The sequence below is a fragment of the Cnephaeus nilssonii genome (assembly GCF_951640355.1).
Source record: "Cnephaeus nilssonii genome assembly, chromosome: X".
NCBI lineage: Eukaryota > Metazoa > Chordata > Mammalia > Chiroptera > Vespertilionidae > Cnephaeus > Cnephaeus nilssonii.
Genome location: NC_137071.1, coordinates 39,037,044 through 39,063,675, shown reverse-complemented (window position 1 = coordinate 39,063,675; position 26,632 = coordinate 39,037,044). Strand labels below are relative to the sequence as shown.

The 26,632-nt window shown below is 46.5% G+C and overlaps 1 protein-coding gene across 3 annotated transcripts; it reads left to right on the top strand.

Moving 5' to 3' along the window:
- Positions 1 to 1,966: 1,966 nt before the first annotated feature.
- LAS1L (LAS1 like ribosome biogenesis factor) lies at positions 1,967 to 26,632 on the top strand. Of its 3 annotated transcripts, XM_079764480.1 has the most exons (14): positions 1,967 to 2,367; positions 3,201 to 3,326; positions 4,572 to 4,641; positions 5,449 to 5,530; positions 6,325 to 6,606; positions 6,868 to 6,914; positions 7,765 to 7,874; positions 9,587 to 9,672; positions 10,011 to 10,061; positions 10,373 to 10,579; positions 10,924 to 11,071; positions 19,657 to 20,150; positions 23,440 to 23,590; positions 26,328 to 26,632. In XM_079764480.1, exons 1-14 carry the CDS (start codon positions 2,177 to 2,179, stop codon positions 26,449 to 26,451), a joined length of 2,169 nt encoding a protein of 722 aa, XP_079620606.1. In that variant the 5' UTR covers positions 1,967 to 2,176; the 3' UTR covers positions 26,452 to 26,632. The 3 variants fall into 3 exon arrangements, with proteins under 3 accessions (XP_079620606.1, XP_079620608.1, XP_079620607.1); XM_079764481.1 differs by lacking the exon at positions 10,011 to 10,061 and having other exon boundaries at positions 1,968 to 2,367; XM_079764482.1 differs by lacking the exons at positions 10,011 to 10,061; positions 10,373 to 10,579.

The following is a 26,632-nucleotide window of genomic DNA, read 5'->3' as shown; positions in this document are numbered from 1 at the left end:
CTTATCTCTTTTAATTCATACAATAGTTCTAAAAGGTAAGTGTCCTTTTTTCTGCATTTTCAGATGAAGAAAATGAGGCATAGAGAAGTTAAATAACTTGTTCAAGTTTTCACATATAGTAAGTAGTAAAGCCAGAATTCAAGACCAAGTTGTCTGACTGGGAATTGAACCAGCAACCTCCTGGTGCATGGGACTATGCTCAACTAACTGAGCAACACTGGCCAGGCAAAAGTATTTTATTTTTTAACAGGTCAATATTTAGTGCAATAGGTAATTGATTCTATGATCTTGAGCTCCAGAGAAATATTAGGACCAGAGCTATAGACTTGAAGGGCATCAACATATAGGTGTTTAATCAGTAGGGGCCTCAGGACTGACTTAGGTCAGTGGGATGCATAAAGTGGGAGTTAGAGGGAGAGGGATGGTAAACGAACAAGGGGAAGCAGTAATTTGAAGACAAAGTTGACCAACTTCAAGATTTCGTAGGCTATGCCTTAGACTTGGAGAGTGCTTGTTTACTTCAAGCCCACAGGTATAGCTGAAGGTGTCCTACAGCACCATATGCCTAGAGATTCTTTCTTCTTCTTCTGTGTCTAGAGATTCTTGGGATTTTGAGCATGTGCCTGTATATATATGTAGTAGGCTGAAGAAATAACTCCTCTTGCTCCCTCCTCAAAAAAAAAGACATCCACATCATAACCCTGGAACCTGTGAAAATTACATTATATAGTAAAAGAGATAAATATAAAATACGACTACCTTATGAGGTAAAATCAATTTTAAATGAAATCTAATTGCAGAGATAATCAAATTAAAGATCTTGAAATGGGGAGATTATCCTGGATTATTCAGGTTGGCCCTAAATGCAATCATATGTAGTAAAAGGAGGCAGAGGAAGATCTTATGAACACAGGAAAAAGGTGAAGACAGAGCAGAGAGACATTTGAAGATGCTGACCTTGATCATTGGAGTGCTGTAGCTACAAGTCAAGGAATGCCAGTAGCTACTGGAAGCTGGAAAGACAAGAAACAGATTCTCCTCTAGAGCAGCTAGAGGGACTATAGCCCTGCCAGCACCTTGATTTTAGCCAAATAATGCAGATTTTGGACTTCTGACTTCCAGAAATGTGAGATCCTGAAGGTGAAAGGGTATCTGGTTTCTGGCAGATACCTGGCTAACTCGTTGGCATGACTACCCAGGACAGCGTAACCATCAAGAACCATGGACAGACTATATCATAGGATAATCTGGCTGGAGAAAGAAGTACATATAGAGAATAGATCGGAATTTGTTCCTGCAAAGTGAAAAAAAAAAAAAAACCACACACCTACTTACAGCAGTGATATTCAGATTGCTAACAACAGTTCTCTCTCCAATATTAGATTGAAAAGTAACTTATGTGAGGATTGGGACGGAGTCCTGAACACATTTCAGCCAACCTGTAAAATTAGAAGGTGTTCATAAAATTGCTTCCCTCTCAGAACTGCAGAATTCCAAGGAATTATCTAGAAAAACTAAGTATACCTTTGTGGATGGTGAAACCAACATAGCAGTGGAATGCTGGCAGAGTAAAATCCTTACAACTTTCAGCTATGAAAGAGAACCTAGAGATCACCCATCCTAAACCCTTCATTGTGCAGAGAAAACCCAGCAGATTTTTCAACTCAACTTTGGATATTTACATATTAGATATTTGTTCTGTAGTTTTGCTTCGTAAGCACATTTCCAGTACATAGGACAGTCACGATTCCTCCCTTACCCGCCAGGGGGCGCAAACTAAAATTCCTCCTGCACTCCAGACTTCTGTCCGGATCTAGGACAGAGAGACCTGTTAGCAACCAGGAAATCAGCGGAACCTTGAGGCCATAGGCTTGTAGTTGGTACAGCTACTTTGAGAAAGAACACTTCCGGCTGACGGAGACGTAACTTCAATTTGTGGTTCGGCTGGTCCCCAGCTCTCACGTTCCGATTTGTCACGCTAACGCTGGGAGGAGGGCTTGCGTCGGAGGTTACACTGTCCCATTGGCTGCTGGCGCGGTGGCGGTTTGAAGTGAGGCTAGCGTGTTGAGCTGAAGTTTCTGCGGAGTGCCGCGGCCCTAGGCTTGGTGTATACCCGAGTGTGTGGTGGGAATCCAGGGCCAGGGCCAGGTCAGGTCTGGGCCTTCCTTCCGGGAGAATGGATCAGGTGTGGAGTGCGTGGTGTGGGAAGTTCGTCAAAGATAAAAGCTTGTCGCCCCTCTGGGCCCAGCGCATCGTAGTCGCCTGGCTCAGTAAGGCCGAGTGGGATCAGGTGACGGTGTATCTGTTCTGTGATGACCATAAATTGCAGCGGTACGCACTGAACCGCATCACAGCATGGAGGAGCAGGTAAGGCAACCTGCCTGCAATGCTGCTGGCACCTTCCTTTGTGGATTCCTATAAGGCCTTATTTTCCCTATGAGTGGTTTGGGCGTTGCTTCTCTCTAGTGCCTGGGGGAAAGTCGTAGCCCAGCTCTTGCACTAATCCTATTTGTGGAAAGAAAGGGGTGTTGCCTCAGCAACCTTCGTGTTAAATCTGCGACCTTTTACCTTTCTCTCCCCATCTTAGGGAGGGTGCCAGAGAGCCAGGGCTTAAGGTTAGTATCCTAGGGTGTATTTCCAATTTGAATTAGGTAGGTTGGGGGCGGCGGGGGGGACTTGCCTGCAAAACCATTTTTGAATGGGGCGCCTCAGTCCAGTTGGTAAGTTTTATTTGGAAGCAGACAAGGTATAAAAGTCTCAAGGAAATAAGGGTCTTCTCTAGCAGAATGAGTTGAGGGTTTAAGGGGAAAGAAGGGGCCATGTCCATGCTGAATTGTTGGTTGATTGCATAGCAGTTAGATGTTGTCTGTGTAACCTAGCCAACCTCTCACGCCCTGTGTATTATTGGATCCCAGGGACATTCCCCTTCCTCTTCCCACCGTCTTGATTTATGTCTGTTCATGTACACTTGAGTCAGTATATGCAAGGATGGGCAAAAGTAGATTTACAGTTATAATACAAATAAATACAAAATAAATAAACAATAATACAAGAATAAGCTGTGGTTTGGCTACTCAGAATGTAAACCTACTTTTGCACATCCCTGTATTTGGAATAATCTACAGCAACCTAGGTTCTGAGGTGGAGGGTGGACCAGTGTTAAGGGACCTTTATGATGGTGCTGGACTGTGGCTCTTTAGGTTAGGCAACGAACTGCCCCTGGCAGTGGCTTCTACTGCTGACCTGGTACGCTGTAAGCTCTTGGATGTAACTGGTGGCTTGGGCACTGATGAACTTAGACTGCTCTATGGCATGGCATTGGTCAGGTAAGACCTACATGGGTAGGGGTGGAGGGTGGTTTGGGGGCAGAGATCGGGTGGGGTAGCATGTGACAAACAAATCTTGGCTTCAGGTGCTACCTGAAGGAAAAAGCCCTATGTGTCCATGTGTATGGGTCACCCTGTGATTGCTTGACTTGACAGATTTTGTTATCCCCTGTCAACACACATTCCTCTTTTCTTCTCCTGAGAGCATTCTCTTTTCCATTTTTCTTTCCTTCTCTTTCTTAGAATGTGGGGTAGTTCAGGCTAGTGATCTCTGTAGGTCTCTTCCAGCTTTGACAGGTTGATTTATTTCTTTCCTCTTTATGTCTTTTACCCAGAGGAACTTTTCTGAATGGTTCAGTGCCCTGGCCATGATTTAATGTGGATTCTCCAACCCTACCTCATCCATACCTAGCATTACTCTTTACCCTTCTCTGAATGATTGCTGAGTTGTGGAAGTGGAGACATGGGCTGGAAGTTCCTGACTTACAAAGTGACTCAGAGTGGTTCTAGCTGTCTCATGCACATTGGGAAAAAGGCTGCTACTGAGTTTTCTCCTCTCAAAGATTTTGCTCATCTCATCCTATTCCCCTTATCTGACTTCAGGTCATTCCTAGCTCTTTGTACCTTCTCCATTGTTTAGCTGTGCTCCCCATATCATTTGACCTAGTTCTTTCTTTTTACAAAAATCTAGTTTTATTGATTTCAGAGAGGAAGGGAGAGGGAGAGAGAGATAGAAACATCAATGATGAGAGAGAATCATCGATCTGCTGCTTCCTGCACGCTCCCTACTGGGGATCCGGTACATGCGATCTGCTGCTTCCTGCACGCTCCCTGCTGGGGATCGGGTACATGCCTGGGAATCGAACCGTGACCTCCTGGTTCATAGGTTGACACTCAACCACTGAGCCACACCAGCCAGGCAGTCCTTTGTTCTAACATTTAAAACCCAGAATGTTCTAGCATAAACATGTTATATTATATCATGACTATTTATCCTAGACTGAACTCTTCCAGTGTCTTATTCATCTATATGGCTTTAGTACAGGGCAGAATCTCAGTAAATGTTGGACTGTACGGAACCATCCTTGCTCTGGCTGACACCAACCATAAGAACAGGACAGAACAGTCAGTGGAAAGGTTGTGGAAATGCAAGCTGTCGGTAATTCAGCAAGGTGTTTTGAAGCCCTACTGGTTTGAGTAAAACAGTTACTTGGGCTGTGCCACTCATTTCTCCCCTAACCCCAGGTTTGTGAATCTTATCTCGGAGAGGAAGACAAAGTCTGTCAGGCTCCCCCTCAGGTTCCTGGCTCAGGAGGTGCGTATGATAAAGTGGTCTTGCTCAATTCTCTCTCCCCAGGAGAGCTCAGTAAATGGGGCATGGGGTGATGTGGGCACACAGTAAGGCTAGTTTATCCCATCACTGCCAGCCAGCCAGGCAAGAACCCTAGAGACTCAGCCTTCCGCTTGAAAGAAGCCAACTTCCTCCCTTATTTATGAGTGCTATCTTCAGTGGGCTTGGCCTTCCCATCTTGCTGGGAGTAGCCCAGTGAAGCTAAGGTGCCCAAATGGAATGCATTACTGGGTGGGGCCAGGAAAGAGGTGGCCATCACAGCACCTGCCCTCTGGGAGCTGACAGTTTGAGGGAGAAGATAAGCTCAGCCAGGCAGCATGAAAATACCAGGTATTCCTGCCCTGAGTATGTGAGGTATGTAGAGGGCAGGAGGATTCTCAGCCATCAAGTGAAGCTTCCTGGAGGAAGGGTGGGAGGGAGGGAGGAAGGTAAGGGTACCCAGGGAGAGAGACTGGTACAGGCAAGAGAGAGGAAGTCTGGAGAAGGTTGTTTTTGATGCTCATTTATAGGAATCTCTTTGTTGGAGGAATATGATTGGTGGTTGGGGGATGCAAGTATCATTTTATTTTCTAGTTTACCTCCTCAGAGCAGTAAAAAGAATCAGGAGACCTGGTTTTTCATCTTGGCTTTGCCAGAAAGACTGAAACCTCCTCTCAGGACCTCAGTTTCTCTATCTGTAAAATGAGGAGAGGCCAAGCTAATTCATTTCTGTGGTCTCCTCCAGCTTTAACATTTTCTAATTTCTGCACTCACACCCTCCCCCACAATCAGGTGAACATCCCGGATTGGATTGTTGAACTTCGCCATGAGTTGACTCACAAGAAAATGCCTCATATAAATGACTGCCGTAGAGGTGAATCCCCAGGGAATATGTCTGTCATGAGCCCGGGGTCCTGGATTGGGTGGCACTGGGGAGAGAGGGAGAGGGAGGAGGGTCTTCACCTGGGGTCAGAGCTGGGACTAAGGTGAGGCAAGTGAGGCACTCGTCTTTGGGCGCATACTTGAAAGGGGAGTCAAAAGCTCAGTAATCATGATAGATAACATTTCAATGTTGAAAAACCCATAAAGAACAAAATGCCAACATTTTAAAATGAAGACAGAATTAGTGTTATTGAATTATTCTTTTGCTTTAGACTCCAATATGAGTTGGCAGAGCACTGTTCTGATCTCAGTTGAATTTTTCTGGCTTCCCCTTAAATTTTATGCCTGAGGAGGAGGTGAGTGGGAGTGGGTTGAGAGGTGTAAGCCATCAAGTATATGAACTCAGGAGTTCTTTGGACATTCCATTCCAACTAAGAATCCCTGATTCAGCCTAGCCCCTTCATGTTGGGGAAACTTGGCCAAGGCCATGTAACTACCTAGTAGGCTGTTTCTGTTCTCCCACTTGACAGTCCTGTGCCATTTTTGGCTTCCCATATGTAAATCTGGTATTAGTTTTTTTCTAGGAAAGGTGCTAGTAAGCAGGAGAATGCAAAGGACGGGGATTACTGAGAGGAAGAAGGCCTGCTTCTGGATGTTTAAGATTTGTGCCTTCTTGGAGCCAAGCCTCTTCTATTTGGCCTTCCCATAGTGTTTTCAATGGGGGCCTGCTAGGAGCTTTCATGTGGCTGCTCCTAGGGCACTGCCTTCCTTCCTCCCCTCTTTTAGGTTGCTATTTTGTTCTGGATTGGCTCCAGAAGACCTACTGGTGCCGCCAACTGGAGAACAGCCTGAGAGAGACCTGGGAATTGGAGGAGGACAAGGAAGAGACAGATGAAGACAACCAAGAGGAATCAAAGAACATTGTTGATGACATCACAGAACAGAAACTAAAGTCTATGGATGAAGGGAAAGGTGCAGAGCTGGATGTCAGGGCTGATGGAGACAGCACAGGTGACAAAGAGATTGATGCACATTGGGAGAAGGCTCAGAGACATAAAGAGCTGTATGGTAAGTGTTCTTTGGTGGGGCAGAGAGGAATCTATGAACCTGGAAGACTCAGGTGTAGGGTTGATACTGGTTATTTTCCATGCTCAGCATTTCGTCTGGGGTTGTGGTGAGTCTTAGCTTAAAATAATTGTCACAAACATTCCTGTAAGGTAGGAGAGGCAAGAATTCTAGTTACTCAACAAATGATGTGAGAAAGGCTCAGAATCCCCTATCAGTAGAAGGGGCTAGGCTGGCTGCCCTGTTTCCCTCTTTTGTTTTCAGAAAGAGCCCGAGAACTACTGGTATCATATGAAGAGGAGCAGTTTAAGGTAAGAAAGTGCCCTTGACGTGGCATATTCTCGCCTGCCCCAGCCACTTCTTCCCTTTTGCCAGCTACCTGAGAGAAGTCCTGAGAAGGAATTTGAAAGAAAAATGGCAAAGCTTGAGGGAACTTCTTGGTAAGAGAGCGGGCGGACTAGGAAGGAGACAAGAGGAGCAGAGTCCAGTTGGCTGACCCTCCACACCAATGGAAGGGAGCAGATAATGGAAGTTTGTGGATAATCTATTTGTCCCACTGAGTGGTAGGGGAGCAATTGGGCATAGGTGGTTGCATAGCCCTGCAGTACTGCAACTGATCAGCAGATGGTGCCCAAGAACTTTCCTAGATCCAGGGAGCTTGAAGGGTGCTGTTTTTAGCAGGAAGGGGGGTAGCTTAGAAACCATTTAGCTTAACTCTTCCTTTTCACCAATGAAGAAATTGAATCCATGGATAAGTAGATTGGCCTAAGGTCACATGCAGTTAGCGATGGGACCAGGATTAGAATTTGTGTCTCCAGATTACCTTTCTTCCATTGATTTCCCTCACCCTTTGGCCCAACTCCAACCAAATGCTCCTAATGAACAACTCAGTATTAGGGTATATGGTGATTGGGAGCCACAGGGAATTCAGGGGTGGGAGGAGGAGGAGGAAGGGGAGAATATCTGGTATTTGAGGGTCAGGATAGTTTTAGTTTCAGGTCCCATAGAGGCGAGGTGAGCCCATTCCTGTATGTCCTGTATGACATTCCTTATGTCCCCTTAAGGAAGGTGCTGAGAGGTCTTATGGGAAGGGATCATGAAAGGGTGGGGGCAGGTTGCCTGGCTAACCCAGCCTTCTGATGGGACCCTCTTTGCTGGCAGGTACTGGAGAAATTTAGGTATTTACCTCAGGCCGTTAAGGCGTGGAATCAACTGCCCCCGCCTGTAGACTGTATCCTGGCAGAACTCAAGGGCATTACATTCGAGAACAGGTGTGTAATTAAGTAATCAGGGGCTGCCTACTCTCTAGGGTAGAGTGTAGCAGCCTTACTGAAATGGATTTCTATATCTCATCTTGCCAACCTCTGCTGTAGGAAATCTCAGGGATAATTCTGATCCCCCATGGGGTGACCCTGCATTCTGCATGACCCTTTTTCTTCTGCCCTGGCAGCTACTAAATCACTTAAATGGCCAGAGGCAGGAGGTCTACTGTTACCCATCTCCTAGCTAGGTCTGCTCTTCTCTATCCAGTGGTTGTGGAGCTCTTGGCAACTATGAAAAGCCCTTAATCCTTGCCACTTCGCTGCCTGGCCCTTGTCCAAATTTGAGGTAAAAGGTATATGATGGGCATTGTTGGTCTTTTCTTTTGAAATTCTATCAGTGAGTATCAGCAACCCTTGGATAGTTGTGGTTGTGGGAACAGGAGGGGCCTTCCCAGGGCCTGGCTTATCAAAAGACTAAATCCCTCCCTACTCAGTATGGCCACCAGCCCACCCCCCGCCCCCCATCCTCCAATAGTGCTCAGACATACAATGTTTATCCATTTCTCTCCTTCCTAGCTCTTGGGGGCTTTCTACCTAAATTTAGCTAGAAAGGACTTTGGGGAACCTTCCACTGAGAACGTGCGGAGGAAGTGCTACACCTTCCCAGCTAGAGAGATGAATGAATCTGGGATGGAGCAGAGAATGTAGGAAGGTGGTATGTAAGTGGCAGAGTAGGCCTAGGTGAAGGTTGTGGTTGCCCTTGGAATCTTTTTCACTTCCAGGATACTACTAGGCCCAAACATGTTTTATCAATGTTTGCTCAGCCTAGGCTTCTTGGCTGGCCCCCTCAGCAGTTGGGAAAACTATCCTTGTGCCAATATACAGTAGTATCTGCTTGGTTGTGTTGATCAGGCAGCTGGTAGGCTGCTTTAAGTGCTCTTCCTGAATAATGACCTGAGGAGATGGGAGATTGATGGAAATACAGACAACTCTTTCCTTCTTTAGCCTGGTGGAGGGCGGGATCTGAGCATGACAACTCTTCAGGTATTGAGACACTTTGGGAACTCTTGTTTCCTCTCTAGGCCTGTTCAGCTAGTAGAGCCTCTCTTGGGAAACTGCTAGCTCTGGAGGAGACCGCTGGCTATTGCTGGTTTCAGTTTGAGCTAGATAGGGGTGAGGAATTACTCCTATTGCCTACACTTTCAACCTCTATAACTTAGCTCTGGGTTCTTGGGGTCCCTAGGAATAAGGATCATATTCAGTCTAGCAATGAAATCCCCAAAGTTTCTGCTTCTAGGATCTGAAAGAGAGCAACTCGGGAGAAATGGAGAGGTAGGAGACTGGAGCACTGTCCAGAGACACTGTCTGAGCAGGAACTAACGTGTGAAATCCCTTGACCCTTTGACTCCAGATGTTTAACTCTTCTGTGGACCTTAGACTTTATCTGTGCTTTCAGGCTTGTTCAGTCGCTGCTGCCCTTATTATGGGCCTTAGGTCAGCATGTGCTTGGTAAACACTTGTTCAAAACCCATTGATCTCAGTCTCTGGCCCAGGAGGCTGAAGCCTGAGATCCAACTGTCAGCTATCTTTTTTTTTTCCCCATGCTGCTTTGGCCACTTGAGCCAGAGGCATTAGCTAGCTGCCTTGGGAGTAGATAGGGGAGTAGGAGAGGGTCTTCCGCCTGGCTTCAGTTTGTTTAATTGAGTGTCATCTTTCTCCAGGGAAGCTGTGCTGGATGCTTTTCTAGATGATGGCTTTCTCATCCCCACATTTGAGCAGTTGGCAGCTTTGCAGATAGAGTATGAAGGTAGGGTCTTGGGAGCTCACTACTGCCTAGGGTCCTGTGTTTTTTGGGCAACAACATCAGGGGTGGGCTGGGGGTAAAAGGTTGTTTCCTGCCATTCCATAGCCTCTGGAAGCCCCACTGGGCTGAGCAGAACAGGTAGCCTCACTTATAAGCCTTATAGGGCTTTTCTTAGGTGGCCTGTAATTGTGTGGGGTGAGGTGTGGTTGGGTTGGGTTGGGGGAATCTTAATGCCATTATTGTGCTGTGTTAATTGTGATTTAGTCACTTGCTAGACAGCTAGAACAGCAGAACTGGAAGGGCCTTGTGAGGTCATCTAGTTCAACATCCTCATGTTACAGATGGGCAGACTGAGGTCCCGAGAGGGGAATGTACTGACCCAGAGTCACACAGTGAGTTATTGACAGAGCTGAAGCTAGAAATCAGAGCTCTTCTTCTTTTATACTGTTTTGAGTCAGTTGTCTTTGTCTGATACTAATTAGTTTCTCTCCCTGCTGCTCTGCTCTTCTCTTTCCTCCTGTTCTGCAATGGCAACTCTGTTTTTGTTGGTGGTGGGGCCCCCTCTCTTTTTTCCTCTATCTCCTCCCCTTCCTTTCCCCCTTCTCTTCCTCCATCCTTCCTTCTCTTCTTTCCTCTACCCCCCCTGTCTCCCTTTGCACCCCCACCTCCACTTTCTCTTTCAATGCGTGGTCCTTACAACCAGAAAACGTGGACTTCAGTGATATCCTGGTACCAAAGCCGTTCTCTCAATTCTGGCAGCCTCTGCTCAGGGGCCTGCACTCGCAGACCTTCACTCAGGCCCTGCTAGAGAGGATGTTCTCCGAGCTGCCAGCCTTGGGGAACAGTGGGATCCGGCCCACCTACATCCTCAGATGGACGGTTGAACTGATCGTGGCTAACACCAAGACTGGTGAGGGAGACTAGTCCTAGCCCCAGGGCCTAACCCAGCCCAGACAAGAGTATCTGCTACTGTTCTCAGCATGGTTAAATAGCACCAGGTGGACACATCCTTTGTTAAAGGTTTAGGTTTGCCTAAGAGGGCCTTCTGGCAATAGTGGACAAATCTTCCTTCACCTGTTTTCTGCTCAGAGCCAACTAAACTGAGCTGGAGGCAAAGGGCCTCCAGAATGCTTTGAGCAGTATAGAGTGGGCAGTCTGGGGGTGGGGTGGGGAGGACAAAGTCAAGCTTTTCAAAGTTTAAGGTTGGATAGGGCTTACTGGTTCCTTCTTCTCAGGTCCTTTCTTCTCTCTCAGGACGGAATGCCCGCCGATTTTCTGCAGTCCAGTGGGAAGCAAGGAAGAGCTGGAGGCTATTCAACTGCTCTGCAACCCTTGACTGGCCCTGGGTGGTTGAGTCCTGCTTGGGTTCACCTTGCTGGGCCAGCCCCCATCTCCTTCAGCTGTAAGTCTCTTGAATTCCATATGTTAAGAGGGTGAGGCACTGCAGGCCTCAGGGCCTCATAGCCTTAGAATGGCAGAGTCAGACCAGCCCTTGCAAGGATACCTAGTCCCATCTCTCTCCTACTAATTGATGGGAGAACTGAGTCCCAGTTTGGAGAGGAGTAAGGTATTCTTGTCTAAGATCACACAGTTTAAGACCGGACTGAGTCCAGTATAAGAATGGATGAGACAACCCCCTTAGAGTGATTAGCCAGTGGCCTGTACAGAGTAAGTGTGCAATAAATGGTAGCTGATGTTTATTATTGAACCCAGTCTTCTGACTCTAAGCTTAGTGCTGTCTTCTCTAATGTCTTCCCAAAGTATACCTCCTATAGGTGCTCTGCAACCTTCAGTGGCTCTGTATTGCCTTCCTGATGACATCTAGGTTTCTTAGATGACATTCAAAGATCTTTCTGTCCCAACCTATCATGGTAACCCCATCTCATGTGATTCCCCTTTACCCATTCACCCTGGGGACTGTAGTCAAATTGGATATTGTACTGGTTCCTATAAACATCTGTGGTTGTCTCCCTTCCCTTTTCTCTGTCGCTTCCTCACCCTGAGCCACTTCCCTCACACTCATGGGAGGCTTTAGCACCCGATTCTCTTCCTTCTTTCTGGTAGGAAGAGAATCGGGTGCTAAACTGAGCTGGAGGCAAAGGGCCTCCAGAATGCTTTGAGCAGTATAGAGTGGGCAGTCTGGGGGTGGGGTGGGGAGAACAAAGTCAATCTTTCATTTGAGTGACCCATCTGACTCTCTGCAGCTCCTCAACTCCAGTGATCTTCATTCTCCATGACACTCAGCAATCCATTTCCATCACTCAGAGCTGTTCAGTCTCTGAAAGCTGACATCACAGTATCCCAGTCAGTGACCTCCACCTCTTATCCTTATTTCTGGCCCTTATCCTTACATTCCATGGCATCTGCTCTTTGCCTGCATCCAATCTCCATCCCTCCATTTCCTACCTCCCTCGACCTTGCTTCCCCTCAATCCTGTGTTGATCACTTCAGCCACTCATCAGCACTCTTGGCTCTGCTCATTCTCTGGTGTATCTGACTTGCAAACCGAGCTGGAATTGATACCCACTCTGCTTCACCCACTCCTCAGCCCAGGGAGCTGAGCTCTGCTGGAGAAAACCACATAGCCCTGCAGATTGCTGCCACTGCAGAGGTATGATTTTTTAATCTCAGGCCAAACCTCAGTTCTGCTTATCTGAACTTGTATTTGTTTTCTGCCCATTTTCCTCTTTCCTGACTGTTTTAAATCCTTACCATTCACCTCAGGCCCCTCCCCCTTTCACCCTAGCTTCCTTGACCACTTGGAGGCATCCTGCAGGGCCCCCTCAACCCAAGGTCCAGTCCTTGTGAACTGATCTTGGGCTACACTCAACCTACTTGCCAGTTCCAGGATGGTGGCCTTCCCCTGCCTCAGAGTGTGCCCCTCCACGTGTGCTTTGGAGCCACCTCTACCAGCATCGTTGGGGCCTCATCCTAGTCTCTCCCTTGCTCTGCTGGCTCTTGTTCTTCAACCTATAATTGTGCCTGAGTGTTTCTCATCTTAAAAGGAAACAGTAACAACCCAAGCAAAACCTCCATTTGACCCTGCATCCCTCTGTTGGGTTATCACCAGCTTGTCACTCCTTCCTTTCCTGTCAGAACATCTCAAAAGAATAATCTGCATTAAACAAATCTTGATTTCCTTACTGCCCTCTTACTCTTCAACCAGTCACAATTTGGCATTCACCTCCAGAGCTGCTTTGACCTCCTAATTACCAAATCCAGTGGGCCCTTGTTCGTTGCTGTGTCCGGTGCATTGATGCTGTTTACCAGTCCCTCCTTGAAATGCCTGTGCTTTTTTGCTAGTTCCTATAAAGTTCCGAGGCCCAAATCTTTGTCTAGTCCAGGCCTTTGGCCCAAGATTCAACCTCCTATATTTGACAGCATATCAGACATCTCCCCTTGGATGGCCCACAGGCACCTTACTGTGACCAAAAGAAAACTGATCATCTCACTCCTCACCCCAACCCCAAAGGGGTCTTCCTCCTCTGCTCCCTATCTCACTTGGTACCAGCACTATCTACCCTGTCATTTTGACTCTCAAGTACTTCCCAAATCTGAGATTTTGTGTTGCCATGTCTATTTCTCTTAATGTCACTTTTCCTCTATCAGACTATGCCTTTCAAGGGCAAGGGCTCTGCATTATCCATCTGTGCCCCAGCACACCACACAAATCCAGGCCCCAAACAGGTCTCAGTAAATATTGCTGAACTAAACTAAAATTTGCTGTCTTTGCCAGCAGTGCTGTCTTTGGTGGGAGATAAATCCATGCCTGGGAAATGAGTGAAGTGGGAATCTGGATGCCAAGACCCTCTTAGTCCCCTGATGCCCCCAATAGAGTCAGAAAGTCTTTTTTTGTTTTGTTAATTTTCACTGGAGGATATTTTTTCCATAGATTTTTTATTTTTTAGACAGAGTTGGTGGGGGGGGAGACAGAGAGAGAAACATCAATGTAAGAGAGACACATTGATTGGTTGCCTCCCGCACATGCCTCAAACAGGGCTTGGAATCAAGCCTGCAACCGAGATACACACCCTTGACCAGAATCGAACCCTGAACCTTTCAGTCCACGAGCCAATGTTCTATACACTAAGCCAAACCGACTAGGGCCAGAAAGTCTTTCTTGAGCCCTGATGCCTTTTGGGGCTCAGTAGTTGCTTTTTTTTTTAATATATATTTTTTATTTTATTGTTTAAAATATTACATATAGTAAGTAGTACATATATCTCCTTTTTTTCCCCTTTGACCTTCACCCAGCCTCTCCTAACCCCTGTCGCAAGCCCTAATCCCACCCCCCCAGTGTCTTGTGTCCATTGGTTGTGCTTACATGCAAGTCCTTTGGTTGATCTCTTTCCCCCTCTCCCCAACACTCCCCAGCCCTCCCGCTGTAATTTGACAGTCTGTTCTATGCTTTACTGCCTCTGTATCTATCTTTTTGTTCATCAGGTTATAATGCTCTTTATTTTCCATAAATGAGTGAGATCATGTGGTATTTTTCTTTCATTGTCTGGCTTATTTCACTTAGCATAATGCTTTGAAGTTCCATTCATGCTGCTGCAAATGGTAGGAATTCCTTCTTTTTTATAGCAGGGTAGTATTCCATTGTGTAGATGTACCATAATTTTCTAATCTACTCATCTGCTGATGGGCATTTAGGCTGTTTCCAAATCTTAGCTATGGTGAATTGTGCTGCTATGAACATAGGGGTGCATATATCCTTTCTGATTGGTGTTTCTAGTTTCTTGGGATATATTCCTAGAAGTGGGATTACTGGGTCGAATGGGAGTTCCATTTTTAGTTTTTTGAGGAAACTTCATACTGTTCTCCACAGTGGCTGCACCAGTCTGCATTCCCACCAGCAGGGCACGAGGGTTCCTTTTTCTCCGCATCCTCGCCAGCACTTGTCGTTTGTTGATTTGTTGATGATAGCCATTCTGACAGGTGTGAGATGGTACCACATTATTGTTTTGATTTGCATCTCAGATAATTAGTGACTTTGAGCATGTTTTCATGTGTCTCTTGGCCTTCCTTCTGTGTTCTTTCGAAAAGATTCTATTTAGGTCTGTTGCCCATTTTTTTATTGGATCATTTATCTTCCTTTTATTAAGTTGTATGAGTTCCCTGTAAATGTTGGAGATTAAACCTTTATCAGTGGTAACATTTGCAAATATGTTCTCCCATACAGTGGGCTTTCTTGTTGTTTTATTGATGGTTTCTTTTGCTGAGCAAAAGCTTTTTATTTTGATGTAGTCCCATTTGTTTATTTTCTCTTTAGTTTCCATTGCCCTAGGAGTGGTATTGGTGAAGAAATTGCTTCGGCATATGTCTGAGATTTCTCTGCCTGTGTATTCCTCTATTATTTTTATGGTTTCCTGTCTTACGTTTAAGCCCTTTATCCATTTTGAGTTTATTTTTGTGTATGGTGTAAGTTGGTGATCTAGTTTCATTTTTTTGCATGTATCTGTCCAATTTTCCCAACACCATTTATTGAAGAGACTGTCTTGACTCCATTGTATGTTCATGCATCCTTTGTCAAATATTAATTGAGCATAGTGGTTTGGGTCGATATCTGGGTTCTCTATTCTATTCCATTGGTCTATATGTCTGTTCTTGTGCCAGTACCAGGCTGTTTTGAGAAGAGTGGCTTTGTAATACAGCTTGAAATCTGGTATTGAAGATCCCACCTACTTTGTTCTTCTTTCTCAGGATTGCTGTGGCTATTCGGGGTCTTTTTTTATTCCAGATGAATTTTTGGTCAGTTCTTTCTAGGTCTGTGAAATATGCTGTCGGTATTTTAATGGGGAGTGCATTGAATCTATAGATTGCTTTGGGTAGTATGGACATTTTAGTGATGTTGATTCTACCAATCCATGAACATGGTATGTTCTTCCATCTGTTTATGTCTTCCTCTATCTCTTTTTTCAGTGTCCTGTAGTTTTCCGCGTATAGGTCTTTTACCTCCTTAGCTAAGTTTATTCCTAGATATCTTAATTTTTTTGTTGCGATGGTAAATGGGATTGCTTTTTTAGTCTCTCTTTCTGTAAGATCACTATTGGTGTATAGAAATGCCATAGATTTCTTGGCATTAATTTTGTATCCTGCTACATTGCCGAATTCATTTATTAAGTCTAATAGTTTTTTGATGCAGTCTTTAGGGTTTTTTATGTGCAATATCATGTCATCTGCAAATAAGGACAGTTTTACTTCTTTTCCAGTTTGGATGCCTTTTATTTCTGCTTCTTGTCTAATCGCAATAGCTAATACTTCCAACACTTATGTCAAACAGGAGTGGCGACACTGGGCAAGTAGTTGCTTTTATTATTATTACTAGGGGCCCGGTGCATGAAGATTCATGCAAGGGGGGGTGGGTCGCTCAGCCCGACCTGCACACTCTACAATCTGGGAGCCCTCAGTGGAGCCCTCTCCAATCCAGGAGTTTCTGTCTGTCTTTGCAATCATATGAGCGATTTGGCTGAGATCCCAACCCAGTTTGTTTTGTTGCTCACAGAATAATAGAGGCATTTTTTTTCTTTGCTTCATTGGTGGAGATTTCCCAGAAGTTTTAGGATATCTTCCCTTTAATTTTTCCCAGACACTCTGATTTTACTTATGTCTCTCAACTTTGCTTTCCCTCCATCCCCCACCGCAACAGTAACTTGCTCCAGGCTCACTTTGCTGTAGTGTCTAGGACAGTGATGGGCAACCTTTTGAGCTTGGTGTGTCACACTTTGCCAAAAAACTGAGCATAACTCTGGTAGTGTGTCACTTTGAGGAAAAAACATTATTTCGCAAATGTTTCATCCTCAGAAGCAGCAAATGTTTCATCCTCGGCATGCGGCCGCCTCAGCGGCCACGTGTCATCATAAATGGCTACGCGTGTCAGTGCTGACACGTGTGTCATAGGTTCACCATCACTGATCTAGGAGATCCGTCTGCCACCAGAACTACGATTCCCAGCATTCCTGGTGCTCCCTGCACTCTGGGCTTCCGCTTCTGGTCCTGGGGCTGCCACCAGAACTACTCTTCCCAGAATTCCTGGTGCTCCCCGCGCTCTTGGTTTTCCCTTCCTGCTCTGTCTCCGTCCTAGGGCCTCCCGCTCTGCCAAGTCCTCGAAGCCTCCAGCTCTTCCTCTCTGCTCTCTGTCTGGCGGCTTGGGGAGCCAAGTTTCCCAAGCCGCTCCACTCTGCCAGCTCTCCTGCTGTACTCTCTGCCCGGCGCCTGTGTATGCAAATTAACCCGCCATCTTTGTCAGGTTAATTTGCATACTCGCTCCTGATTGGCTGGTGGGCGTCGCGGAGTTACGGTCAATTTACATGTTTCTCTTTTTGTTGTTGTTGTAGTAGTAGTAGTAGTAGTAGTAGTAGTAGCTTATAAGATAAAAAAGTAGCCTGTATACAAAGTCAGCCAGGGCAAGACCTGTAGGAGATGGGACTGAACCAAAGAGCCAAATCTCCAGATGTGTGTGCTCTAGACTGGAAGTGATATGGATGGGTGGGAAACTGGGAGGAGAACTAAAAAGGCCTAGAAGGGTCAGGAAAGCATCACAGATGAGGCATTGGAGCAATTTGAGCACAGAAAAGAATAAAGGAAGTTTCAAAGCCAGAAGGAACACAGCATGTGTATGTAACGGAGGGAGGCCGTGAAAAGAGCATCGTGGAGAGGTTTGGATAGGTGACCTTCAAGGTACTTTTCAATCCTAAGTGCCCGCAGAGTGGAAGCTGCTGGTTGGGAAAAGTCAGGACCGTAGAGATCTCCCAACCAAAGCATACACATGCCAGTAGTAACAGTGGCTCACTTAGGCACGATTTCTTGTGCTGAGGTCCTGCTTTTCCCAGTTACTCAATGAATGTAGTCCACATCACCCCATTACACAGATCGGGAAACAGGATTTACCCAGGTGTTATGCTACAAGTCAGTAGCAAGTCTGCAAGTCAGAGCTGAGGCCAAAATCCAGATACACTGTCCTTACTCCTGTGCTCTTTCTACAGTGTTCCATTAGATAGCAATATTGCAAAAAGCATGTGTTATTAGATACATAAAAAAAATTGACTTTTGTTTTTCCCCAGAGGAAAAAGAAAAGATACCAGTGGCAATTAGATGTCAGGCATGGTGCTGTGTTTTTTGTATAAGTTATTTCATTTGACACAGCAGTCTTTGAAGGTGGAGGTTTAATACCCTTATTTTGCAGATAACAAAGACATTGAGGCTCTAAGGAGCAAAGCGACTTATCCAGAAGTCACATGGTTTGTTGATGTTGGAGCAGGGATTTGGACACATGTCTCATAAGTCCAAAGTCCACCATCTTTCCACCAACCTGACCTGTGACTGGCAAACCCAAGAAAGATGCATTTTAAGATTCATATCACCTTTGCACCTCAGTGGTCAGCCTAGGCAGCTTGAGATAGCAGGTAGCTAATAATAAACAGCAGTGATACGGCAATGTCAAGTACCTGGTAATATTTATTATTAATCATACTAATGGGCCACCGTGAGAGGAAAGAGTTTCTCTCTGACTTTTTCTCTGATAGGGCTGGAAGCTTTTCAAGAGCTTCCCCCAGCCAGCCAATATAAATTCAATTTGAGCCAGTCTCCTCTTGCAACATGAAATTAGCCCTGCAGAGAAGGTCCCCAGTCTCCCAGTAGAGTCACTAGCCCCCAGCCCTGCCCCTTGTGACCAGTGACCAGAGACCACTCATATGTAGCCAGTCTGCCTATGAGGTACAAAGAAAGAACAGCCCCCTCAGACTATATGGCCCTTCCTTGAATGGCTCACAGTTCAAACTTGCACCTAGAAGAAACTATCCATCTGTCCACCCACCCATGCCTCCATCAGTGACCAGGTGCCTGCTAGGTGCCTAGTTCTATGTGAGGTCCTGCAAGGAGTGCTCACCCTCTTCCTCCCCAGGAGCTCTCCTTCCCAATGGCTCTGTCTGCTCCTCGTTTTGCTGTTAGTACCGTCCTTTGTGTGAACCATGTCATCATCTTTAACTGTCCCCTGTCTGACTCCTGCCAGATGATCATCAAGCCCTGATCTCTGTCTATCTGTCCTCATGGCTTCTCTCCCTCCCATCTCCACTGCCAGTGCTCTAGGTCAGCCCTCACCTACTCGCCCTGCTTTCCCTGCCTCTAGGCTGTCTCATCCAGGCCATCCTCCACACGGGCACCACAGTGATCTTCAAAAAGGCAGCCTTCATCTGTGCTCAGTCATCAGGTGACCCTTTCCACCCAACACACACACTTAACCTTTGCAGCCTGTTCTCCACGCAGCTCCTCAGCACAGCCCTTCCTCTTTGAACCAGGCTTGTCTCACCACATGCACACAGCACAGTGTGCTCACTTTTGTCTCTGCATGAAGTCCTCCCTTGATCTCTCCTGCCATCCTTGTGCTTTCTTCCTCCCCCAAGCTCCAGTAGTGCCTGAGGTCTTCAGTGCTCATCTGGCATCCCTTCCACATCCTGCTTTGTCTTGTCAAATGCTGCTTTCTTTTTTCTTTTTAGCCACTCTAGGCTGGCTGTAGTTGTTCCCAGAGAGGGATCACACTTTTGTTCCACTCAGAAAGAGCCCAGCACACTTTCAGGCATATTTTTAGAGCTCAGGAGAGATTGCTCAGCTAGGCCAGAAGATACACCATTCTCATGTCCAGGCCTATAGGCCTATTGGCTAGTTTGTTATTTACATAGCATTTTAATCCAGATTTAAATAGCTACCATTTATTGCATGCCCACTAGGTGCCAAGCACTGTGCCAGGCGTTCTATCAGTCAGGTGCCATTATTGTCCTCATTTTACTGAGAATGGAAGTGAGCCACACAGATGAATCACAGAGCTTGTTCAGGGTCCATAGTCTTTTTTTGTGTGTTCTGTTCGCTCTATTACACTGCCTTTTAGAGGCAAATGTGGAAGCTCAGAGACAAGTTCAAACTCTGGAGTAGTGGGTATATAGTGACTTGAGGTTCTGAATCTTTTTTTACCCCATCCCTTCCTTTGCTCAGCATCTTCAAAGCCATGGGGCAGGTCCTGCCAGATGAGGATCAGAAGAAGCTGCTGCATATCTGTTCCATTTATACCCAGAATGGAAAAAACAGCCTGGTGGAGGAGGGCACAGAGGCCTCCCCTATTGGAAAGTCTGCATACACACTGGACAGCCTGTATTGGAGCCTCAATCCCTCTGGCCCCAACTCTAGGCCTGAAGCAGAAGCCCAGCAGCAGGAGAAGGGCAACCTTAATGATGTCAAGGAAGATGAGATGGAGGAGAGTGAGGTCTTGGAAGACCAGGTAGAAGAGGAGGAAGAGGAAAATGATTACCAAGAGAAGTGGGAGGAGGAGGAGGATGAAGATGATGATGATGAAGATGATGAAGATGAGGATGAGGAAGACAGAATGGAGTTGGGTACTTTGGAGGAGGAGTCCCCCACTATTGAGAATGCCAGGCTCCTGGCCCAGAAAAGAGGAGCACTGCAGGGTTCTGCGTGGCAAGTTAGCTCGGGTAAGAAGCCTGATATATACTTTGTCCCCACACACATCTGTTCTCTCAGGCTGCCTCTTGAGGCTTTTCTCCATCCTGGAGAAGAAATTGAAAGTAGCAGAAGGTAGCACATGTGAGGCAAGCCTTGGAGGCAGCCTAGTATATGGATGACAGCTGGCTTCCCTCCCCTTTAGGACAGTATGTAGGTGCCAGGTACCTAATCCCTGTCATGTTGCCAACTACTTCATGCAGAGAGCACATTCAAAGGGTATGGTGTGTGTATGGCCCTGTGTAGCAAAACATAGAGGAGAAAGTGAGAGGTAGAGGGTAGATATATGTCTGATTCTGCATGTGTTTTTCACATCATGCAGTAGTGCAGGGACAGAGAGACAAAGGAGTGCTTTTTGTGTATATGGGAATGTGTATGTACACATGGAGGCTAGATGGTGATGAGACAGGATTTTGCTGTGTGTATGAGAAAGAAGGAACCGAGAGGCATTAAGTCAAGAAGTAGAAGTGAGATCAGAATAGTGAAATAAGGAGTGACATGGTTTTTAGGTGACCACACAAGCTAGTGAGACAAAACTTGGAGAAGGCAGGGAGAATTGTGTGATAAAGTGGGGGAACATGAATCTGTTCCTCCTCAAAGGTGGTGTTTTAAGTGCCCTCATTTAGGTTAGGGAGCAGGAATCTTAAAGCAGGGAGACCCCAAAGGAATGAACAGTCTGGTGTGTGTGCGTGGGCATGTGTGTATGCATACATACTTAGATGTGGGGCAAAGTCTGTTATGGAGACTGAGGGAGGGAGGGAAGACAGCTGGGACTAGGGTGGTATAGGGTGGGCATGGTGGGGAACAACAGGGAGAGAGAGGGGAGGCGGTGAAGAAACGTAGGAGAAAAGTGGAGCCTTTGCCCTTGTGTGGATGTGCATGGAAGGGCTGGGGCATAAAGGCTCTGAGTGGTAGGGATGAAAGAATATGTCTGTGTGTGTGTGAATGGCTGTGTGCCTGCATGTGCTGGACAAACCAAGGCAGAGTGACAGAAATATCTCAGGGGAAGGAAGTCTGTGTTTGTGGGTCTTTGTAAATATCAAAAGTGAGGGGAATTGAAGTAGGGAGTGTGTGTGTGTGTGTGTGTGTGTGAGAGAGAGAGAGAGGGGGGGGGATGTGAAAAGAGATCATTGTGAAGTCACTGAATATGCTTCTGTGTATATATGCACACATAGTCATGCATGTTTTTGGAAGAGGAGGCAGGGTTGCCAGGAGGTATCTGTATGAGGCAGAGAAGTGGCAGCAATGAGGTGGGGTATATGGAAAGGCATGAGAACAGGCAGTGAGACAGCGATCCAGAGATCACCTATGTATGTTCATGCTGTCACTGAAGGAACATGTGTAAGGGTGTTTGACTAGAGAGGCAGGGGCAGTGACGTAGACATAGTTGTGGATGTTAGTGATGGGAAGGAAGGATCGTCAGTCAGGTCAATGACATGGGGGTAGGTCCCTGTATACAAAGATGTCTTTGTATGCACAGGGCAATGTAGGGCATCAAGACAGGCATAACTTCCTGTAAAAGAGCCAGGGGTGGGGAAATAGGCAAGCAGGGGAACAAACCTTTCTGAGGGGCTTCTATGGGTAACATAAAAAGCTAGTCCAGCCTCGCCTGTGTAGCTCAGTGGTTGAGTATCAACCCATGCACCAAGAGGTCACCAGTTGGCTTTCTGCTCAGGGCACATACCCTGGTTGTGGACTCAATCCCCAGCAGGGGGAGTGCTGGAGGCAGCCAATCAGTGTTACTATTTCTCTTTCATCGATGTTTCTAATCTCTCTCTTCCTCTCTCTCTAAAATCAATAAAAATATGTATTTTAGAAAACGCTAGTTCAGGGTTGGTACTTTCCAGAATGTTAGGGGCATTGTGACAGGGAGAATTCTTTGGGTACCAGGGAGACGCAGAAGGCAGAAACTGGATCTACTTGGAGAAGCTCACTACTGAAAGCTTCACTTGAAAACACTGGATGTACTGGTATAAGGATGGGGACAGGGATTTAGTATAATATTGTGTGGAGGGCATTTAAGTGATAGAGCAGAGCAGGTGTAGAGTGCCTGACATAGCCCATTTTCTGTGGAGTATGTGTGGGGTAGGAGAGGTAAGTAATAGTTTCTGAACATGGAAAAGCTAGAACATTAAAACTTTTCCCTCTCACTTTTGCCATTGCTTGCTCTATGTGCATACACATTTGGGGATGCAGTGACATTAAGATTTTTGGGTTGTGCCTGGCGGGTATTGCTCAGTGGTTGAGTGTTGACCTATGAACCAGGAGTACATGGTTCGATTCCCAGGCAGGGCACATGCCCGGGTTGCGGACTCAATCCCCAGTGTGGGCGTGCAGGAGGCAGCCAATCAATGTTTCTCTCTCATCGATGTTTCTATCTCTCCCTCTCCCTTCCTCTCTCTCAAATCAATAAAAACCTATAAAAAATCTTAAAAGTCTTCTGGGTTGTGTGCCTATGCATGAGAGGCGTAGGAGGCAGGGAGTGAAACGGAACATTTGTTGAACAGAGGACTTGGTCTGGGTGTTTGTGTGTACTTAGGTGGTGGTGGAGGCTGGGATATGCAGTGAGACAGCCCTTCCCTAGAGAAGGGGTGTTCTTTGTGTGTGCAGCTGGGGGAAATAAGATCTTGCAGAGAACGGGGGGAGCATAATATCTCTGAGAGGGAGTCCATGCTGAGGTGGTATGTAAATGTCACAAGACAAGGCCTAAGAAGTGGTGTGGCCTTCATGCAGGTCAGGGAGTTTGTGTGTATATATGTAGGAAATCCAGATCATTCAGATGCTCTTGAGGTGTCTGTGGGTTTGGGGAGAAGATGTGGCGGAAATTCTGGGGCATCAAGACTTCCCAGGATTTGTGTGTGTGTGGAAATAGGGGTGAGGGTGAGAGGTTTACATAGTGATATAGCCAGATCTGAAGATGTTGTGTGTAGGAACATTTCTGGGGACGTGGGCGAAGAGTGGAAAGGAACAAAAGTGTCTATAGTTATGTGCATGTTGTGTGGGTGGCGGGGGTGGGTGGAGGTGGTGTTTGTGTGTGTGAACACAAAAAGGAAGAAGGACCATAAAGGGTGTATGGGGGAGTGTGGAAGGGGTGGAGAGGAGCTCAAGAGAAGTGATGCAGAGAGGAATGAGGCTAGAGATACACAGAGCCTATGCTGAGTGGGCTCATTGAGATGGGTGGGTAGATTGGGGAGGTAGACCTGTGCACCAGTCTGAGACTAACTAATCAACCTGCTCTTGTCTCCTCCCTTTGCTCCACAGAAGATGTGCAGTGGGGCACCTTCCCCATAGGCCGAATGCCAGGTCAGACTGAGGACCCAGCAGAGCTTATGCTGGAGAATTACGACACCATGTATCTTTTGGACCAGCCTGTGCTAGAGCAGCGGCTGGAACCCCCAACATGCAAGATAGGGTAAGTGTCCATAACAGCAGGATTTCTCACCCTTTTGTCTCCTGCAAGAGGGAGGCAGGAAGAAGGAAGGGAGGGAGAAGACACAAAGTGGGGTGAGTGGGAAGGTACCTGTCCCCAGCCAGGGCCTAAATGAATTAAGTATAGTTCCATTCTCTGGCTGGGCCCTTGTAAGGGCTCCCAGCCCCCAGTGAGGGGAGCCAGTGAAGCAGCCACGTAGAACTGGCTTGGGTCCTCTCTTAGATTGCATCAAATTTTTGTCCGTGTGTGTGTGTGTGTGTGTGTGTATACACACACACGCGTGCATTTTGGGAGGAGAGAGTTCTGAAGCTTTTAACAGATTCTCTAAAGCAAGCATGTCAGAGTCAAAGGCTAACACGGGCCAAATAAACAAGGTTTGAGTTTATGTGGGCACAGAAAAAAAACAAACAACAACACTTCAATTTTCATAGAAACATAGGTTTATTTTGATAGAGACATGCTGAATACAAAGGGCTGAAATAAATGAGTACTCGTTAACAAAATAATAGAACATGTTAATAAAAATTAATACTTTTTCTTGAACATTAACTTAACAGACACTGAATAACTGCACAAATTAAAAAGCATAACACAAATAAACCTATTTTTCTTGTTCTCCGAAAGCAAAATATTTTCTGTTGCGCACACCAAACAAGTCAGTACAAGACTAAAGGCGTGGCAATCAGCTGCTAAAATGTTCACCGCTAGTATTAGTGGAGAGACATGGTGAGCCTGTGCGTAAGGCACATAAGGAAAATGAATGCAACACAATTATAGTAATCAGTCATTAGCGAACCTTGTAGTTCGTTATTAATAATTACATATAACAGGATATTGTAAAAATTAAGTTACAAAATTTTTATTAAAATGTTTCTTACATCCCATTATATTGGCTGGGCCGCAAAAATATTCGTTGTGGGCCACGTTGCGGGCCGCAAGTTTGATATGCTTGCTCTAAAGGGTCAACCACTCCAAAAAGTCAAGAATGGATACTCTAATCCAATTTCCTCATGTTCTGAGGAGAAAACTGAGGCCCAGAAAGGGGGAGGGATTTGTCCAAAGGTGCACAGAGTAATCAGTAGACCTCCCCACACTGTACAGGAATCTTGGTAGCAAGGCCTGCACAGAGCTTCATGCTCTCCATCAAGACTCACCTCTGTATCACAGGCGTGGGAACTCTTGGGTCATCAGGGAGGCAGGAACCACGGAGCCCTTACTGAGGGGCTCTGCTGGTGGTCACACAAAGGAGCCCATCCTGTGGGCCTGTATATTCCAGAATGGAAGGCCATTGTGACTGGGGGATTCCTGTGAGTACCAGAGAGAGACCTTTGTGGGCCCCTGAAACTAAGAGTCTTATCCTTGTGCTGCCTGCCCACTCCCTGGGAGATGAGCCCCTCTTCCTCTGGACATTTGGGGAGAGGGCTATAGAACTCAGGCCAGCAGCTGGCCAGGCCCAAGGCAGTGCCATGAACTCACTGTCTGAGGCTAGGAGACAGCAGGCTTCTTGGAGAGAGGGGAGGAGGCAGCTGGGGAAGCCAGATAGTATGTAGTTGAGAGTGGGGTCCACACGTCGGCGAGAGATCTCCTCTCCCCTTGGGTAATAACTGGCTTCATGAACACCAGGGTACTAAAGGTGAAGTTTGGGAAGGTAGAACTAATTCCAGAAGGAAGTTAATTTGGGCCAGCTCCCACACCCCCTATAGTAGGGAGGCTTCCTCCATTGTACCATGTTTTCCCTCCTGACTTGGCTTTGTGGCTTGGGCAAGTCCCTTTTCATTTCTGGACCTCAATTCCCTTGTCTGTAAATTGGTGGGTAATGGGTGGGGATGGGACTAAATCATCTGTAACATTTTTTTAGATGCTCTAGTACCGTGGTCGGCAAACTACGGCTCGCGAGCCACATGCGGCTCTTTGGCCCCTTGAGTGTGGCTCTTCCACAAAATACCACGGCCTGGGCGAGTCTATTTTGAAGAAGTGGTGTTAGAAGAAGTTTAAGTTTAAAAAATTTGGCTCTCAAAAGAAATTTCAATCGTTGTACTGTTGATATTTGGCTCTGTTGACTAATGAGTTTGCCGACCACTGCTCTAGTATAACCATGGATCTGCCTGAGGATAGGATGATGGCTTTGCTCTCAGCTGTCCCCCTCATCTACCTGGAAGGTCCTTTGACCTGCAGGAAGCAGGGGAAGCCAGAGTTTCTGAGCAGGTCCAGGGAAGGGGAGGGTGCAGTGTCTTCCTAAAGCAATGTTGAAATCCTGGCTTGGGAGCTGGGCCTAGTCCTATAGCTCAAACCTGGCCTTGAGCCCCTTAACTAGCTTTTGGGGTGGGAGGGATCTAGCCTCGGGTTCTCTGGGCCCCCAAGCTGTAGAGCCTTGGAAGAGGTCTGTTACGGCAGTCACTTTTAATATCTTCCTGTGGGTGGGGTAGTGCTGGTCTCCCATCCTACCTCAACCCAAATATCTCTGCTTTAATCTGGTTTATATACTGGGGCTCTGCATAAAATTTCATTTGAAAAGTTCTATTCCTCCCCTTCCTCAAGTGAGGGGAGGACAGAGCCACTCCTGGGGGTTATCTGAAGTGGTTTCTTAGATTTGCTCTAGTCTCTTCTTTGTAAATACAGGCAGGATGGTGGGCCCCTCCCATAGATACACAATCGAGCACCCTTAGCCCTTCCAGAGCCTAGAGCTGCCTGCTTCCCTGACTGTCCCACCTCTCCGTAGCACCCTGGGCCTGAGCTGTGGCATCGGTAGTAGCAACTGTAGCAACGGCAGCAACAACTTGGAGGGCCTTCTCTGGAGCCAAGGTCAGCTGCACAGGCTCAAAACTGGTCTGCAGCTCTTCTGATGTCCACCCCAGTACCACCTCTGTTGGGGCAGGAGCCCACCCCTCAGTGCACCTGATGTTCCATCAAACAACCTGGATGACAGTCCTTGGCAGCCACATCAGCTCAGCGTTTACCACGTCATTTTGATTGTTTTTGCTTTTGTTTTTGTTCTTTTGAAAAATAAAAAAACAGGCAACTGTT

What these genes read in the sequence shown, in the direction of transcription:
- LAS1L (XM_079764480.1), top strand. Translation starts at nt 2,177, where the DNA reads ATGGATCAGGTGTGGAGTGCGTGGTGTGGGAAGTTCGTCAAAGATAAA. An exon ending in ATCACAGCATGGAGGAGCAG is followed by an intron (nt 2,368 to 3,200) that starts GTAAGGCAACCT and finishes GTGGCTCTTTAG; the next exon opens with GTTAGGCAACGAACTGCCCC. An exon ending in TATAAATGACTGCCGTAGAG is followed by an intron (nt 5,531 to 6,324) that starts GTGAATCCCCAG and finishes CCCCTCTTTTAG; the next exon opens with GTTGCTATTTTGTTCTGGAT.